Below are 17,052 nucleotides of genomic sequence, written 5' to 3'. Positions count from 1 at the left end.
TCGATTAGGAGCTTTATTTAATCCGTATGGCATTAGTTCCACGCTATAGCGCGATTTCCTATGTTCCCGCGTGCACAGGGACTGTATTCAAAGTAAACACCTCGTCAGCTTAATCAGAAAGGACCTTTACATTTCAATCATGCTATAATGGGGATCTTCTGCACTACAGATTGAATCTAGCCTTTAAATCACTCTCAGAAATAGAAGTGATATTCATTCATGTAAACTCATCTGACAAGACCTGACGATGAGGATCAATGCTGAATATAAAAAGGCACATACAGTCAATTACAAGCTAGAAAAGCGCCCGTATACGCCATTTCAAGTCCCAGTGCAGCCAAACGTGATTTTCCTAGGGTAGGTTGCCAGTTCGAATCCGGCGCACGACTTGTTTATCAACCTTACCCAACATTCCTCACTAATCGCATTTCTAATCTACATGACTAACCATTTCTTAACCCAGTGCAGTCAAACATGATTTTCCTGTGTTTCATATACCTTTCCACACTGTTGGAGAAATACTATGAAATTATGAAAATGATGATGCCCCTGTAGTGTAAGAGCTGTTTGAAAAGACTGCCTGAAATTTCAGCCTATTTTGGGATAGAGTTTTGGCCTTCCATGGTGACATCACCATGCGGTAAATGAGTTAGACCAATAAGAATGAGCGTTCCAAACCTCTGCCAATAAGCCAATTTTCCCCTCCCACTCAGGCCACTCCCAGACAGTATTTGCAACATTTTTGCCTGAGAAATTGCCCTTTTGACTAAATATTTAGTAAGATTCATATTCAAACTACCTGAGTATTGAGTTTCAGAAGACATTCGCAAACCCTATTTGGTACAGTAACTACAGTAAATAATGCATTTGGAGCTGCTGGRGCAAATAAGTTGTTAAAAATAAAGACAAATCACTGGTATACAAAAAAAAGTTACACTTTACATGAGATTGATTTGGTATGGCTAAATAACTTACGTTTTTACTTTGAATACAAATTACATTTATAGTAAATATGATTTATACAGAGATGATTCATCTAAAACTGCTGCAAAAAAATGAAAGCACTAAACTACATTACGTAGTATTTACTTACAAATCGGATAATAAATTGGCCACAAATGAATCTAAGGAAAGAGTCCTCAAATGTTGGCTCTTGTAAATTGTATACGCAAGTCTGTCTCAAATCAGTCAAGTCACGATTATACAATCAATTGTCATGGGTCTCGATGGTTATTACTTTAAAATCGATTGGTTACTGCATGTTCGTATAATGATAAAAAAAATAAATAAGGGACAGTTAACATTTAGTGTTATCCCACCACGTACTTTCCCAACTTTTTTTTAGCTTGGGGGGAAAAAAATCCCTACAACTGCATAAGTGGATTTAACTCAACTCGGCCTGTGGCACACTGGACCAAACCGTTGCGATTCCTGTCCAACTGGAGTTTCCAACATGGAGTTTTTGCTGGGTGATAAGGCACTGTTGATCTCTGTAGACTGGAGAATGCCATGGGACTGCAGTGCCAGCCGACTGAGGAGCAGTACTTCAGGCTTTAAAACAATAGTCAAAGCCTCCTCCAGGTTGTTACAGGGCCGTCTCAAAGATGACCAAATTGCCTTCTGCGCCGACCCCGCCGTTGGTCGTACTGGGACGACTCCGGCTATTGTATGCCTGAATCAAGATGAGACAACCGGTGTTAGTGTWTGCCAACCCGAAATTCCAGAGGTATGTGGTGGACGCACAAGAACACAACTCCCACACATCTGTGTGGTAGCATGTCACTTTGAACATTAAGCTATTTCACTGCCAGAGAACAGAGTGAAGTAGACACGCTCTGTTGAGTCAGTGTGCTACGTACCTGTTTAGCTGACTGCAGGAGGGCAACGGCCTCCTGCCTGCCTGTCTGCTGGACCATCTTGAAGAAGATACCATCGTGGTTCTGAAGTAGGGTGTAGGGCTCATCGTATGCGTGGATCTGACCCGCGTCTAGAACCTGGGAACAGAGTCAAGTTATATAGTAGGTAATTGGTGTATCATTAGGGATACAAAAAGGACCTGACAAGCCCTTGGGACACACACACAAAACCGTTCAAAAATTTGGGGTCTATTAGAAATGTCCTTGTTTTTGAAAAAGCACATTTTTTGTTCATTAAAATAACATCAATTTGATCAGACATTTAGTGTTGTAAATGACCATTGTAGCTGGAAACGGCTGATATTTAATGGAATATCTACGTAGGCGTACAGAGGCCCATTTTCAGCAACCATCACTCCTGTGTTCCAATGGCACGTTGTGTTAGCTAATCCAAGTTTATCATTTTTAAAAGGCTAATTGATCATTAAAAAAAACATTTTGCAATTATGTTAGCACAGCTGAAAGCTTTTCTGATTAAAGAAGCAATAAAACTGGCCTTCTTTAGACTAGTTGAGTATCTGGAGRATCAGCATGTGTGGGTTCGATTACAGGCCAAATGGCCAGAAACAAACACTTTCTTCTGAAACTCGTCAGTCTATTCTTGTTCTGAGAAATGAAGGCTATTCCATGTGAGAAATTGCCAAAAAAACTGAAGATCTCATACAACGCTGTGTACTACTCCCTTCACAGAACAGCACATACTGGCTCTAACCAGAATAGAAAGAGTGGGAGGCCCCAGTGCACAACTGAGCAAGAGGACAAGTACATTAGTATTGTCTAGTTTTAGAAACAGACCCACTCACAAGTCCTCAACTTCATTAAATAGTACCCCCAAAACACCAGTTTCAACGTCAACAGTAAAGAGTTGACTCCGAGATGCTTGCCTTCTAGGCAGAGTTCCTCTGTCCAGTGTGTGTTCTTTTGCCCATTTTAATCTTTTCTTTTTATTGGCCAGTCTGAGATATGTATTTTTCTTTGCAACATGCCGGAGTCACCTCTTCACTGTTGACATTGAGACGGGTGTTTTGTGGGTACTATTTAAAGAAGCTGCCAGTTGAGGCCTTGTGAGGGGTCTGTTTCTCAAACTAGACACTACTAATGTACTTGTCCTCTTGCTATTCTGGTTAGAGCCAGTTTGCGCTGTTCTGTGACGGAGTAATACACGGTGTTGTACGAGATCTTCAATTTCTCGCATGYAATAGCCTTAATTTCTCAGAACAAGAATAGACTGACGAGTTTCAGAAGAAAGTGTTTGTTTCTGGCCATTTTGATCCTGTAAATCGAACCCACAAATGCTGAAGCTCCAGATACTCAACAAGTCTAAAAAAGGCCAGTTTTATTGCTTCTTTAGTCAGGACAACAGTTTTCAGCTGTGCTAACATACTTGCAAAGGGGTTTTCTAATGATCAATTAGCCTTTTCAAATGATAAACTTGGATTAGCTAACAACGTGCCATTGGAACACAAGAGTGATGTTTGCGATAATGGACAACTGTAAGCCTACGTAGATTTTCCATTAAAAAAAWRRMSSGMTTRRWYSRTRKAKKYYKKWTTWKKAKKWTWAKKAWMMRRWKKKRMSKWTTRRMYWRKAWTTMYWMMRKWTTTWAAATGGACAAAAAAAAGAGGCTTTTCTTTCAACAATTTAAATAACCCCAAACTTTTGAACAGTAGTGTATATAAAAAGAATACTGTAGAGTAGACAGGTAACCAGTTGGGTGATCATTGTGTAACTGTGGAGCGCTCTCACCAGGATGCGGTCGCTGTCTATGATGGTGTTGAGGCGGTGGGCGATGGTGAGCACGGTGCATTCCCTGAATTTGTCTCGTATTGTCTTCTGGATCAGCTCGTCTGTTCTACAGAGCCAAGACYAACAGACAGGTGAGGACACACAAAGCTGGGAGGAAGAAACACWCWCACWRTTGTCTACTACTAGATGCCTCCCAGTCTTATGTTGCATTCATAACCAAGTGGGAAGTTGMTAATTACCAGCTGGATGCATTCAACTAATTGAGAAAAGACGAGTGGCTAATTGACCATAGGCTGCATCAAACAAAAATTACAGCCACCGTGCCTGTAAACAAATTAATGTTCGAAAACCATAAGTTGCTTTTTATTTATTTTTTAAGTATGGTTTTACTGTTTCATTTAACTGCCAAAAATGCTGTTATCGAGAATTTCCTTAGTAGGGGATGTCAGAGGTCAGCATGTGAGAAAGGTCAGAGCTCAGGGATGATAGACGAGTTTCCCCACTAGTAATTACCAGTTGGAGGGGCCTTCAAGTGGATTTTTCCCAGTCATAAGTGATAAATACCACCTTCCCACTTGGCTATGAACGCAGCATTAAAGCATGTCAGCTGCCTCTGCTGCCCAGTTCTAAAGGACAGACGGGAGGTCCTACATGGCAACGTGTGTGTGTGTGTGTGTGTGTGTGTGAGAGAGAGGAAGCTCTTTACCTGGGGTCCACGTTGGCCGTGGCCTCGTCGATGATGAGGATGCGGTTCTTCCTCAGGACAGCTCGGGCCAGACAGACCAGCTGCCTCTGACCRACACTGAAGTTGGAGCCCGACTCGGCCAGAACCGTCTCCATCTTATTGGGCAGCTCCTCCACCGCAGACTTCAGCTGGACCTGGAGAGGAAACAGTTACTGGAATAAGACCCCGATGCCACCAAAAACACACATTAACCTGTATGTAAATGTGTGTGTGAGTATATCTCGTTACTGTATCAATAGGAGTCTGAGGCGCAGTACCTCTTGGAGAGCGTTCCACAGGTCCTCGTCTGGGTGCTGGTTGAAAGGTTCCAGGTTCTTCCTCATGGTGCCYGTGAAAAGCACTGGGTCCTGCAGAACAGAGGGACCACAAACAGAAACATGTATTAAGCTCCAACAGACCCATATCTGAACAAGAAGCCTTTCCTTTGCTACATTCAGAAGGACTACGGGACAGAGCAGCCACAGAAGACRCACCAACAGTAGCTACCTGAGGTATGATGGACATCTTCTGGCGCAGGTCATGAAGGCCGATCTCAGAGGTCAGAACTCCATCGATGTAGATCCTGCCCTCTGGCTCTGCCAGGCGGAAGAGCGCCGATACCAGGGAGCTTTTCCCCGCACCCGTCCTGCCCACGATGCCAACCTTCTCTTTGGGCCTGAACATGGCCTTCATGTCCTTCAGGACCACAGGTCCGTCTGAGCTGTAGGAGAAGCTGACCCGGTCAAAGGTGATGAGGCCTTGGCTTGGCCACTCAGGAGGAGGACGCTTCTGCGTTTCCCAGGGTGCTTCACTCTCCAGCTCTGTGTACTCCACCACCCTCTCCACTGACGTCATCTGAGGACAGTGAATTAACTACGTCAGTCAAACAGCCCTGGCTTTTGTACTAGCATGGCTTCTCTAAGCAGCCCAGTACATCATTGGGGGCGAGCTCCCTACCATCCAGGACGGAAGGCCCAGAAAATCATTAGACTCCAGCCACCCAAGCCATAGACTGTTCTCTCTGCTTCTACACAGTAAGCAGTACTGGTGCATCAAGTCTGACAGCAACAGGCTCCTGAACAGCTTCTATCCCCAAGCCATAATACTTCTAAATASCTAACAAAATGTCTACATGGACTATTTGAGTTACCCTTGTATTTAATTGTCTCTATGCTCACTCACAGGACTCTGCACACACAATCGTCATATTAGCTGCTGCTACCCTGTTTATCATACATCCTGATGCCTAGTTACCCCACCCCTATCACTCCAGTATCCCTGCACATTGTAAATATGGTACTGGAACTGACTGACCCCGAATATAGCTTACCGACTTCTCATGTTCTTCTTATTTCTCATGTGTTTTTGTTCTGTTATTTTTAGTACTGCAATGACTACTGCATTGTTGGGTTTAGAGCTAGCAAGAAAAGGCATTCCACTGTACTTGTGCAGTACGTTAAAACGTGAAACTAAAAGCACTATAGAGAGCGGCATTAAGAAGCTTCAGAGAACCCTCAGGCTGGATTCTTGAAAGAGCTGTTATGGACGAACATTCCATCCTGGCATGAATACCAGCATGAACAAGATGAAAGGCCAAATAGACCAGGAGGCAGTTTCAGAGTCACCACTAATAGTTCTGAGGTCTGGGTTACACATCTCAATCAACATTTCCAGACTAAGTTGTCTGGTGGGTTTGTAAAGCATGTAGCATCTCTGAAGAAGGGGTTGATTGTAATTACAGGTGTTCCTCTACATATCTGGGTTGTCTCACCATGTTCTCCACCTCAGCACTCTGCCGTACCCCCCACTGGAACATCCCCATGAGAGTCACAGCGTAGGACAACGCCAAGCCGACAGATCCAGCCTCCACCTCTAACAAGGCCAGAAGAGAAACAAACAGGACACTAGTTAGACCCAATGTTAAATCATTTCTATTCTAGGTCTGGCAACAAGCTGTAGTTTTCATAGCCTCCTTCAGCTAACTGTAATTGTGTTGGCTCTGTGTGCCGTTGTCTCTTACGGTCTCGGAGCAGAAGGCAGCCAAAGGCGGTGATGGTGACGAAGACGGCGCACATGCCATCCAGGCGGATGGCAAACCAGCGAGAGGTGACCAGGAACAGGAACCAGGATTCTGAGAAACGAGAGACACTGATTCAGTTTTATTCCTATAGAACAGAGCAGATACTGTTTGAGAATTATATTTAATAACACGTATACATTCTACCCAATGTACTTAGAACCATTGGAGACAAACAAAATGGAAGGCAGCATTGAAAGGAGAACCACCTGAGTGCAGATCCTGATAAGCGTCAAAGGTGTTCTGGAATCTCTCCTCGGCTCTGAAGGCTCGGATCGTCCACAGACCTTGGAGGGACGAGGACAGGTGGGAGAAGACTGGACTCCGAGCTGCAGAGAGACACATGGTTACTGATTACTATCCATGTGCGCGCGCGCACATGGTTACTGATTACTATCCATGTGCGCGCGCGCACACACACTATAAAGCAAAAAAGGCCACTGGCACTCACTGGTGGATTCCAGGCGCTTGACATCTCGTGAAGTCTGCAGGAAGTAGCGTCTCAGGAACAGGAAGACGATGACAAGAGGAACCAACGGGATGAGGATCCAGGGGATGACGGAGGCCGCTACAGCGATCACGCCGATGATCTGCAGGAATATCTTCTCAGGAAAACAGCCCCAAAGACATAACCAGAGGAGAGGGAACAGGTTAACTGGTGATCGAATAGTAAATACCTTGTGAAGATGCAGGACCAAAATGTGTCGTGGATCACCTGAATGAAGTCCACAAAGGTCCAAGGTAAGGCCGCGTCCAGTTGGCCGATGTCCTTAGAGAAGCGGTTGAGGACTCTTCCTGGGACACAAGAGGAGAAAACACCAGGAATTTAAAAACTTTTCTTTTTGTCTACAGATATGTTATGTCTGACCTTAAGTAAACACAAATGCAGCATCTCTCAACACAAAACTGTGGCAACAGAAAATTGCTTTCCTTATATGTTCCAGTTTGTGCATGGCTTATGGCTCACCAATTGGGTTAATGTCAAAGAAGCGTACAGGCGTCCGGAGGATAGAGTTGAACATGCGGTTGTGCAGAGACTGAGCAGCTTTCACCAGCACATTGAACATAATCAGACTCCTGGCAAAGCCAAAGATGAGAGTTGCTCCAGTCAAACCTGAAAACACAGAATTCCCATTTTAGGATGTTACATTTTGAAGCACACATTTTGTAACACAGACACACAAAGGTTATGGAYYAAGAAAGAGCCTGCATGACACTATTCTAGGAGTAGCAAAACAATTTCCAGAGTAGGGTTTCCACTGTGTCTCACCTGCGTAAATGCRGAGGTAGAAATCCAMGTTCAYCRCTTCAGTGACGTTGACACCATTTTGGACGGTCACAGTGCCATTAACGTTGAGCTTCTCCTGCTCTCCTGCCCTGTCAATCACAGAGGAGACAGAGCTAAAGCAGAGAGCCAGTCCCAACACAGCATATTAAAAAGGGTAACATGACAGTTGCATGACTGGAAATGGACAGTGAAATGATGTCTTACCAATAGGCCAACCACCAGTCCTGCAGAATATATGCTYRCTGCACACAAAAACATAAGTATGTTAGTAGACCTTTATCATTTAATGAAGTCGTCATCAGATTGAGTTTCTTCAGCACTACTAGTGCTGTTTTTGACCATGTAGTTGTACTGGGGTTATGATGTCATTACCTGAGCTAGGAACTGGAGTAATACAACTCCTATCAACACCAGGATGTTGGCGCCTGCCTTCAGGTACTTGACATAGAGGCTGACGCCGATGGTCCCCTCCGAGCGGCTCTCCTCGACTACTGTCTGGACAGGCTCTGCCTGCATTACACACAAACATCATAGGATTTATTGGGGGTTATTCATTAAAGCCACTGCAAATAAAATGACATCTGTGCAACATGATGTTAAGTGAGTCATTCTGTGCACTCTGTGTAGGATCAACTCTGTAGAGGTTCAAGCACGAGGGAAGTTGAGAACTTACACAATCCCTGTGTTGGGGAATCTGAACATGTCAACAAGATACAAATTWACTTGTTTTTTTAAGGAAAGTACGACATGTACTTTGCTGTGGCTTGCATAGCTTCTACTAAAATTACAAGGCAACAGTAAACACTGACCCCCACGAATAATGCAGTGCCCCCCTCCTCTCTCTCGGGCCAATTGAGATATAGCTTGTGACTAAAGAACTTCAGTCTTATTATAGCTACTGCCTTGGGCCAAATCAGTGTAATTGTGTAAATGCCGGATCTCTATGGCAAGACGTCATTCACCCAAGTGTTGTCAAAATCGGGTCAGTGCTGTCTGAGATATTGCGTGTGACGGACTTTGCTGTGTCTGGCAAACTTCTACTAAAAGTTTGTACGCACTGCCTTCTTGTGGACAAAAAGAGCAAGCACAGGTAACTTTTTCTTCACTCACTGCTTTGCTACAAAATATCATCAGGGACACAGTGAAAATGCTCCTGGCGACTGTATCAAAGGACCGGAAGTGGGCGGGACCCACCGGAAGCTGTTCAGTTCCATCTTTAACAGGGCGTATGGAGGAGGTATGGGAGACCTCTGCATTCTGCGAGAGGGTGCGTCTGCATGGCGAGCGGCTTTCAGTCTCCGCCCCTGGGGCTTGTGGCCCCTCCTCTTCCCTCTTCAGGAGGGAGGTGAAGTCGACCCCAGAGCGCTGGAGTTCGCTGTACGTCCCCCTTGCCACCATGTGACCCTGAAATAGACACACGAAAGTCACACCCCACAACATCTGGAGTTTGTATGTAATGTATAAGTCTTGTCTGTGTGCAATTATACAGGTGTTCCTATGTGTGTTACAGTGTAACCCATGGTAACACATCTCCCCCGTGCTTGCAGTCACAGGTCCTGCATTAAACTTAAGCACAGGGTAGTGCATGCATGCTCCTATGTGGTCTTAAAGCATATGTAGAATGTTAAACCCTGCCAGGAACACACCTCCTTGAGGACGAGGATCTGGTCGGCTGCTTGGAGGTACTGCAACTGGTGGGTGACCAGGATGCGGGGCTTATTCTTCAGAATACCACAGATACACCTGGACACACATGGAGAGACAGACAGGATACAGACACATGGAGACAGTCAGATGACAGCAGACCTGCCAACCCTGTCCAACTTTTCAGAGTACCAGACTCATGTGGGCAAATTGGAGATTGTCACCTATCAAACAGGGCCAATCACTAGGGCCAGCTCACAAGTATTGGCATTTTAGACACAGTTCCTAATCAACACTAAAAGCAAAAACATTTTTTTTAACAAAATGAACACATCGACACAGACCTCAAACTGGCTACACAAAGCTTAAGTATGCTACCGCAAAGGGAATCTGAACGCTGTTCGCTAGAAGAGGCCACACCAAACACACAGATTTAGTCTTACAATGGTTAGAACACCTTTCAATAGCGTTATAGCTTTTTGTAAAAGTGAGCCCTGCACAGTAGAAGTGCAGCCCACTGCTCATCACTGCCCTGCTGGTTCCATTATGAACACTTTCAGGGGACCATGTCATGTGACAGGATAAGGTAGAGTAGGGCTCTGTTGCCATTGTGTGCCTGACAGCAGCACCACTCCTTTTCCTGCCTTCCAGAGGCTAGGGCTGCTTTGATGGAGACCTCAGGGAGGTAGGAACAGAGCACTCCAGACTTTCTGCTACTCTGCCAGATAAATCACTAGCCACCAACAAACGACTGGGGGACAGGAGCAGGAACAGAATCCTTCATAACGCCCCAGAACAATAGTGGAAGTACTGTACATATTCCAGTTTATGCTTCAGTAAGTCAGTAGTTCATCATTTCATGACGTGGAAACAACCAGTGTGTGCCCAGTCGGTTGTGTTCTCTATTGTTTTGCTCTTTTACAGTCATGTTGAGACGGTGTACTGAGAGCAAAGTCCTATCAGTGRATTGCATCACTCTATTCAGTTGTAAAAATAAAAAAACGTGTTTAGCTGAAACTGTGGTTCACTCACTGTTCAAACAGGTGTCTCCCGACCTCAGCATCCACAGCACTTAGAGGGTCGTCCAGCAGGTAGATATCAGCATCCTGGTACACAGCCCTGAGACACAACAAGGCTTTCAGATAGAGACTGGAGGATATTCATCTATAGAAAGTACCTCAACTCATGTCTACTCTAGTATGAAGTGGAGTTGTGGTCTTACCGGGCCAGGTTCACTCTAGCTTTCTGTCCCCCACTYAGGGTGGCTCCTCTGTCCCCTATCAATGTCAGGTCCCCGTCTGGCAGCAGCTCCATGTCCTGAACACAGAAGGGACAACAGGGGTTAATAGGACCCACAACCATCACAATCCCTCAAACAGGAGGACCATAATGACTATGTGTAGGACATGATCTTCCACACACAGAGGGAATGCAGTTTGTACACAGTGAAAGAGGACAGTGTTACAGAGTGCATGGCTGGGGAAGTGACATTACAGATTTCTGTGTGTTTGAAGTGTTCTCCATGGCAAGTGAATGTGTGGCTGAAAGTCCAGTCCTCCGATCAAAGAGGAAGTGTGTTTGTAGAGCAGATGTCCGTTTCATGGGATGTGGTTGTGAGAGCGTGAATCTAGTCTCACATTGTGTTCAATAGGGCAGAGGGGACAGAGCTTGTATGTGTTCATGTACGAGTGTTGACAGCTCTGATGAAAGGCGTACCACCTAGAGCCCAAGGTGTTGGTGCTCTTTGCAGTCAAAGTTCAAGAGATCCAACGTTCACAATGGAGCTTCACCAATCCTTGCATTTAGCAATCTCCCAGCGTTAAATACAATGAGAGCTCCATTCAGTGTGTCTTACCCTCTTGAGGGCGCAGGCTCTCAGGACCTTCTCATACTTCTGAGGATGGAGCTCTTTGCCAAACAGGATGTTGCTGCGGATGGTTCCGGGGAACACCCAGGGCTGCTGGGAGGCGTAGGTCAGCTGACCTTTGACCTTCAACACCCCCTTGTCGTGAGGCAGCTCCCCCAGGATGGCGCTGAGCAGAGAGGACTGTGGGAAATGTGAAGGGGGAACAGGTGAGCTTGATAAGAACATACATTGAGTGTACAAAACATTAGGAACACCTTCCCAATATTGAGTTGGATTTAACAAGTGACATCAATAAGGCATCAGCATTGACCTGGATTCACCTGGCCAATCTGTCATGGATAGAGCAGGTATTCATAATGTTTTGTACACTCAGTGTACACAAAGGCAGGCATTATGTCACAGTAAGAGGAGAGAACATCAATGTTTACACATCCTGCAAAACCGTTTTCTGATTCACACTGTAGCTAAATATATATTCCAGTTGGCTTACTTCCCTCTCGCTACGTTGGCGGTCCTCATACAGTGATGTAATAGGCTGGCACACCAAGCTAAGAAACATGACCTCTGACCTTTCCAGCCCCCACAGGTCCAATGACAGCGACGAGCTGCTCTGACTTTACTGTGAGTGACAGGTTCTGGAGAGATGGGGCGTCCTGACTCTGTACAGAGCGAGAGAGGGGTCATTTCAGGTTACACTTTATTATAAGAGTGAGCTCCAAAATGCATAAATATACAAATGCTAACCTGCCTTGTTATTGTAATGGTGAGAGGTTAGCATGTGTTGGGGGGGGTATGAGCTAACTATCACAAATCATTCAGGACTATCCATAATCATGGTAGCATCCACATGAATGTAGAAGTGTTTATAAACATATTCTATTCTTATTTACAATAAGTGACATTATTTACCATTAATTTCTATTGGGCACAAAATAATCTGAAACAACCAAAACAGCAAATGCATCCAAAATGTTTGTAGACTCACAAGTTTAATACACAAGTGAATTTGTTTATAAATACTTTTGGTCCCCTAAAATGGGAGGACTATGAACAAAAAGTGCTGTAATTTCTAAGCGGTTCACCCGATATGGATGAAAATACCCTGAAATTAAAGCTGACAGTCTGCACTTTAACCTCAGTCAGTGTATCATTTCAAATCCAAAGTGCTGGATTAGAGAGCCAAAACAATAAAACATTTCTCTGTCTCAATACTTTGAGCTCACTGTACACACACACGTAGCATCAAGCTGTAATAAAAGGTGTTTGTGATAGCAGTAAACGGTACTGTAGGTGTATCTAGGAGTCTGGGTGGCAGTAGTTGAACATTCACCTTGTCCCAGTAGCAAATCAGGTCCTGGATCTCCACAGAGGGCTCTTGCTTCTCCTCCTGGAGAAATCCATGGTTGCTTTTCACAATCTCATCCAACAGGAGAAAAGTCTGAGATTGGAAACAATAGTTCACCAAGAGTTCAATAGTGATATACAGCCATGTCTCCTTATGTTAACAAAACTGCCACATCGAGATGGACCCGAGACTTTGTTTACAATCGTGTTGGATCGAGATGACACATTCAACAACTTGAGGATCTTGATTGCAATGATGCCTGTTACGTCCCTGGCTTTGAACAATCAGATGACATACAGTAATGTAAAGCCTGGCTGTGGCTCAGATAAGTCCCATGATGATTTTACAGTCACTGATCATAAAGCATGATAATGTGACATGATTGCATAATGAGTCTTAGGGGATCAGCCAGAGCTGGGCCTTGTGTTTCACATTGGCATCCAGGCAACTGTCAGGACAGCACATCTAAAAAGGAACCCAGCGCAGAGACGACACCTGCACTGTCAGAAGCCAACACGTGCAGAAGACGAGCCTTGCTCAACTTCAAGAGAGCTCTGGTATTGCATGGTTCACACGTCAAGAGATAATACATATGTCAACAGAGATAATGCATGAAGTAATGCACAATAACCAGAACAACTTGTTGGATAAAAACCACCCAAGAAAGAATGTGATTCATATCAGCGCTTAGATCTGCAGTTCACATGGATTCTTTTTAACAAGGGACAATGTGTCATAGCATCTCTACCTTGGATTAACTACAGATACTGTGTGCTTCCCAGGAAAACATTACCATATGATAGCACAAAAACTCCACTAAAACTCCTTCGGAGAATGCAACCATTTAAGAAGCTCACATGTATTTAAATACCTTGATCCTGCGGACGCTGATGCGCGTCTCAGCCAGTTTCTCTACAGCCGAGGGGAAGAAGAGGGTGACGGTGAGGCGGACGGCACTGTACAAAGACACGGTCACAAACACCCGGCTGGCTGAGATGGTGTTCCCCAGGAGGACGTAGACGGTGAAGGTGATGAAGACTATGATCTTACTGGCCGCAAAGAAGGAGGCCATGTTGAGGCCTCGCAGGTAGGAGCTAGACATGATCTTGGAGATCTCTTTCCTGGGGGGGGTGGGGTGAGAGAGAAGCATTCCGTAACAAAAACAAACCCAGGAAGCATTTCAACACACACGCTCGAATGAAGACCACAGAGAATGGCTGGGGATGCTACATGAAAACCAGGAAGAAGACACACTGATAACATGGCTTTGATGACTGCGTTGGTTCATCTGGCGGCTGGCCCCTTATCTTAGCCCTGTGAGTATGTGTAAACATGCATGGATATTCAGAGGGAGAGGAGCAGGGGTTGTCCTGTTGCGTGGGGAGAGGTTGTTGCTGTCCAGACTTCAAAAACAGGGCCGATGTGCACCACAGAGTCACTCGGTGACATTATGAACCACTGCATAAGGAATCCCTACGTAGCCCTTTATAAAAATACTCAATCTGAGCAATTTAGATCACTGGGAAGAACCCTGTTCTCCTTATACTAACAGGCAGGTGACAGAGATTTAGACAGCCTTATGACTGGATAGTAGTAGCATGTCCATGTCACAGCTCTGAGGTGGAGAAGCTGTGACAGAGCTTGTCGACACCTGTTAACATGCCAGTGGRTTTGTGCCAGCTCTGTGATCCGTTGTCCTTTTTAGGACATCATCGTAGTATCCACGGAGTGTACAAAACATGAAGGTCACCTTAATATTGAGTTGCACCCCCCTTTTGCCCTCAGAAGAGCCTCAATTCATTGGGTGGTAGACCATTCTTGATACACACAGGAAACTGTTCAGCGTGAAACTCAGCAGCGTTGCAGTTCTTGACACAAACCGGTGTGCATAGCACCTACTACCATACCCCGTTCAAAAGACACTTAAATATTTTGTCTTGCCCAGTCACCCTCTGAATGACATGCATACACAATCCATGTCTCAATTAAGCTGTCTCCTCCCTTTCATCAACACTGATAGGAGTGGATATAACAAGTGACATCAARAAGGGATCATAGCTTTCACCTGGTCAGTCTGTCGTGGAAAGAGCAGGTGTCCTTAATGTTTTGTACACTCAGTGTACATGGTGGTTGTGTGTCAGAGTCCCACTAGCAATACCACACCAGGCAATAGTGGTGGTTTGAAAAGTAGGGTTGGGCGGCATCCAGATTTTCATGCCGCTTCCGTACCATACCGGGGTATGGGGTTACCGGCACCATTTATTTTCAAACAGTAAAAAAAACTAAAAATGTATTCCCATAGTGGACGCTTGCTAATTGTCAACAAGTGCAAGTCAACATAAACAAATTGCAAGGACAGACACCCCAGCTCATAAAGCTGGACAACCARCTTAAATGGTTTGGTGCACGCACAAAACAAATATTTGACAGCAGGGTTCTTGATCCAGGAGGGGATTTATTGTCTCTGCTGTAACCAAGAAGCTTGATCTTGCAGGCTAGCCACTTAAGCTAGCAAACCAAATACATAGCTGGATCCCTGAGTTGGAGAGAACTAAAAGTTAAACGTATAGCTATAAGATATTTAGCTGGCAAACAGTTGTGAATTTCAAGCGTAACTTGAACTTCACCTCTCTTGAGCTGGACAACAGTCGTCGAGAAAGCTTCCGTTAACTGTGTGTGCTCTTTGTAAACAAACATACCATGATTGGCTCAATCAGCTGCTTTGGGGAAGGGCTTCACAATGAGAAAAACAAACAGGCAAAATGAACAACACCATCTGCTTTATCTATTAACCTAGTGCACAAGATAACTGCAGGTATTTATTTAAAAATTATATTCATTCACCCCGTTCACAAAAATGGTTAGCTTCTACAAACAGTAACTCACATGGCCGTGGCTTGCTATATAAAGCAGGCAGACAGGCATCGAGGCATTCAGTTACTGTTCGATTGAACGTTAGAATGGGCAAAGCGAGTGACCTAAGAGACTCTGAGCGTGGTATGATCGTCGGTGCCAGGCGGGCCGATTCCAGTATCTCAGAAACGGCAGTGACTAGGGTTACCGAGAATGGTGCGACTGTCAAAAAAAAACATCCAGTCAGTGGCAGTCCTGTGAGCGAAAACAGCTAGTTGATGAGGCCGAATGAGAATGGTAAGAATCATGCAAGCTAACAGGGGGCCACAAACAGCCAAATAACGGCGCAGTACAACAGTGGTGTGCAGAACGGCATCTCGGAACACACAACTCGTCAGTCCTTGACACGGATGGGTTATTGCAGCAGACAACCACACTGGGGTTCCACTTCTATCAGCTAAAAACAAGAAGTGGCTCCAATGGGCACACTATCACCAACACTGGATAATTGAGGAGTGGAAAAACATTGCCTGGTCCAACGGTAGAGTCAGGATTTGGCATAAGCAGCATGCGCCCATGGCCCCATCCTGCCTGGTGTCAACGGTACAGGCTGGTGGCGGTGTTGTAATGGTGTGGGGAATGTTTTCCTGGCACACGTTAAGTCTTCTGATACTAATTGAGCAAAGTTTCCAATCTCAGAAGAATTCAGACTGTTCTGGAAAAGCGGGGTCCGACCCGGTACTAGACGGGTGTACCTAATAATTAGCCTCCGAGTGAAATAAATATATATACACATACACAGTGGGGAGAACAAGTATTTGATACACTGCCTATTTTGCAGGTTTTCCTACTTACAAAGCATGTAGAGGTCTGTAATTTTTATCATAGGTACACTTCAACTGTGAGAGACGGAATCGAAAACAAAAATCCAGAAAATCACATTGTATGATTTTTAAGTAATTAATTTGCATTTTATTGCATGACATAAGTATTTGAACATTCAGAATAAGCAGAGAACTTAATATTTGGTACAGAAACCTTTGTTTGCAATTACAGAGATCATACGTTTCCTGTAGTTCTTGACCAGGTTTGCACACACTACAGCAGGGATTTTGGCCCACTCCTCCATACAGACCTTCAGGTTTCGGGGCTGTCGCTGGGCAATACGGACTTTCAGCTCCCTCCAAATATTTTCTATTGGGTTCAGGTCTGGAGACTGGCTAGGCCACTCCAGGACCTTGAGATGCTTCTTACGGAGCCACTTAGTTGCCCTGGCTGTGCGTTTCGGGTCGTTGTCATGCTGGAAGACCCAGCCACGACCCATCTTCAATGCTCTTACTGAGGGAAGGAGGTTGTTGGCCAAGATCTCGCGATACATGGTCCCATCCATCCTCCCCTCAATACGGTGCAGTCGTCCTGTCCCCTTTGCAGAAAAGCATCCCCAAAGAATGATGTTTCCACCTCCATGCTTCACGGTTGGATGATGTTTCTTGGGGTTGTACTCATCCTTCTTCCTCCAAACACGGCGAGTGGAGTTTAGACCAAAAAGCTCTATTTTTGTCTCATCAGACCACATGACCTTCTCCCATTCC

At 45.0% G+C, this 17,052-nt stretch overlaps 1 protein-coding gene across 3 annotated transcripts in view; it reads right to left on the bottom strand.

Annotated features, from left to right (window-relative positions):
* The window catches only part of abcc4 (ATP binding cassette subfamily C member 4 (PEL blood group)), a 29,179-nt gene continuing 12,127 nt past the window's right edge, over positions 1-17,052 (bottom strand). For 2 of the 3 annotated variants that reach the window (XM_023973054.3, XM_070435558.1), the window contains 23 exons: positions 13,479-13,728; positions 12,593-12,700; positions 11,832-11,921; positions 11,251-11,442; positions 10,618-10,712; positions 10,428-10,514; positions 9,398-9,494; positions 8,946-9,155; positions 8,124-8,261; positions 7,956-7,993; positions 7,734-7,840; positions 7,431-7,577; positions 7,179-7,258; positions 6,915-7,065; positions 6,673-6,792; positions 6,407-6,517; positions 6,158-6,258; positions 4,894-5,241; positions 4,665-4,754; positions 4,369-4,541; positions 3,663-3,768; positions 1,860-1,994; positions 1-1,672 (listed from right to left, as the gene is read on the bottom strand). In XM_023973054.3, the coding sequence (XP_023828822.1) occupies positions 1,586-1,672; positions 1,860-1,994; positions 3,663-3,768; positions 4,369-4,541; positions 4,665-4,754; positions 4,894-5,241; positions 6,158-6,258; positions 6,407-6,517; positions 6,673-6,792; positions 6,915-7,065; positions 7,179-7,258; positions 7,431-7,577; positions 7,734-7,840; positions 7,956-7,993; positions 8,124-8,261; positions 8,946-9,155; positions 9,398-9,494; positions 10,428-10,514; positions 10,618-10,712; positions 11,251-11,442; positions 11,832-11,921; positions 12,593-12,700; positions 13,479-13,728 (3,061 nt within the window). In that variant the 3' untranslated portion in view covers positions 1-1,585. Of the gene's footprint in view, positions 1,673-1,859; positions 1,995-3,662; positions 3,769-4,368; positions 4,542-4,664; positions 4,755-4,880; positions 5,242-6,157; positions 6,259-6,406; positions 6,518-6,672; positions 6,793-6,914; positions 7,066-7,178; positions 7,259-7,430; positions 7,578-7,733; positions 7,841-7,955; positions 7,994-8,123; positions 8,262-8,945; positions 9,156-9,397; positions 9,495-10,427; positions 10,515-10,617; positions 10,713-11,250; positions 11,443-11,831; positions 11,922-12,592; positions 12,701-13,478; positions 13,729-17,052 lie in introns of those variants that run through there. The other variant, XR_011474277.1, reaches the window with a different exon arrangement.

The sequence above is a fragment of the Salvelinus sp. IW2-2015 genome, linkage group LG27, assembly GCF_002910315.2.
Source record: "Salvelinus sp. IW2-2015 linkage group LG27, ASM291031v2, whole genome shotgun sequence".
In the NCBI taxonomy this organism is placed as follows: domain Eukaryota; kingdom Metazoa; phylum Chordata; class Actinopteri; order Salmoniformes; family Salmonidae; genus Salvelinus; species Salvelinus sp. IW2-2015.
Note: the sequence above shows the minus strand (reverse complement) of the source record. Positions and strands in the feature narration are given on the sequence as shown.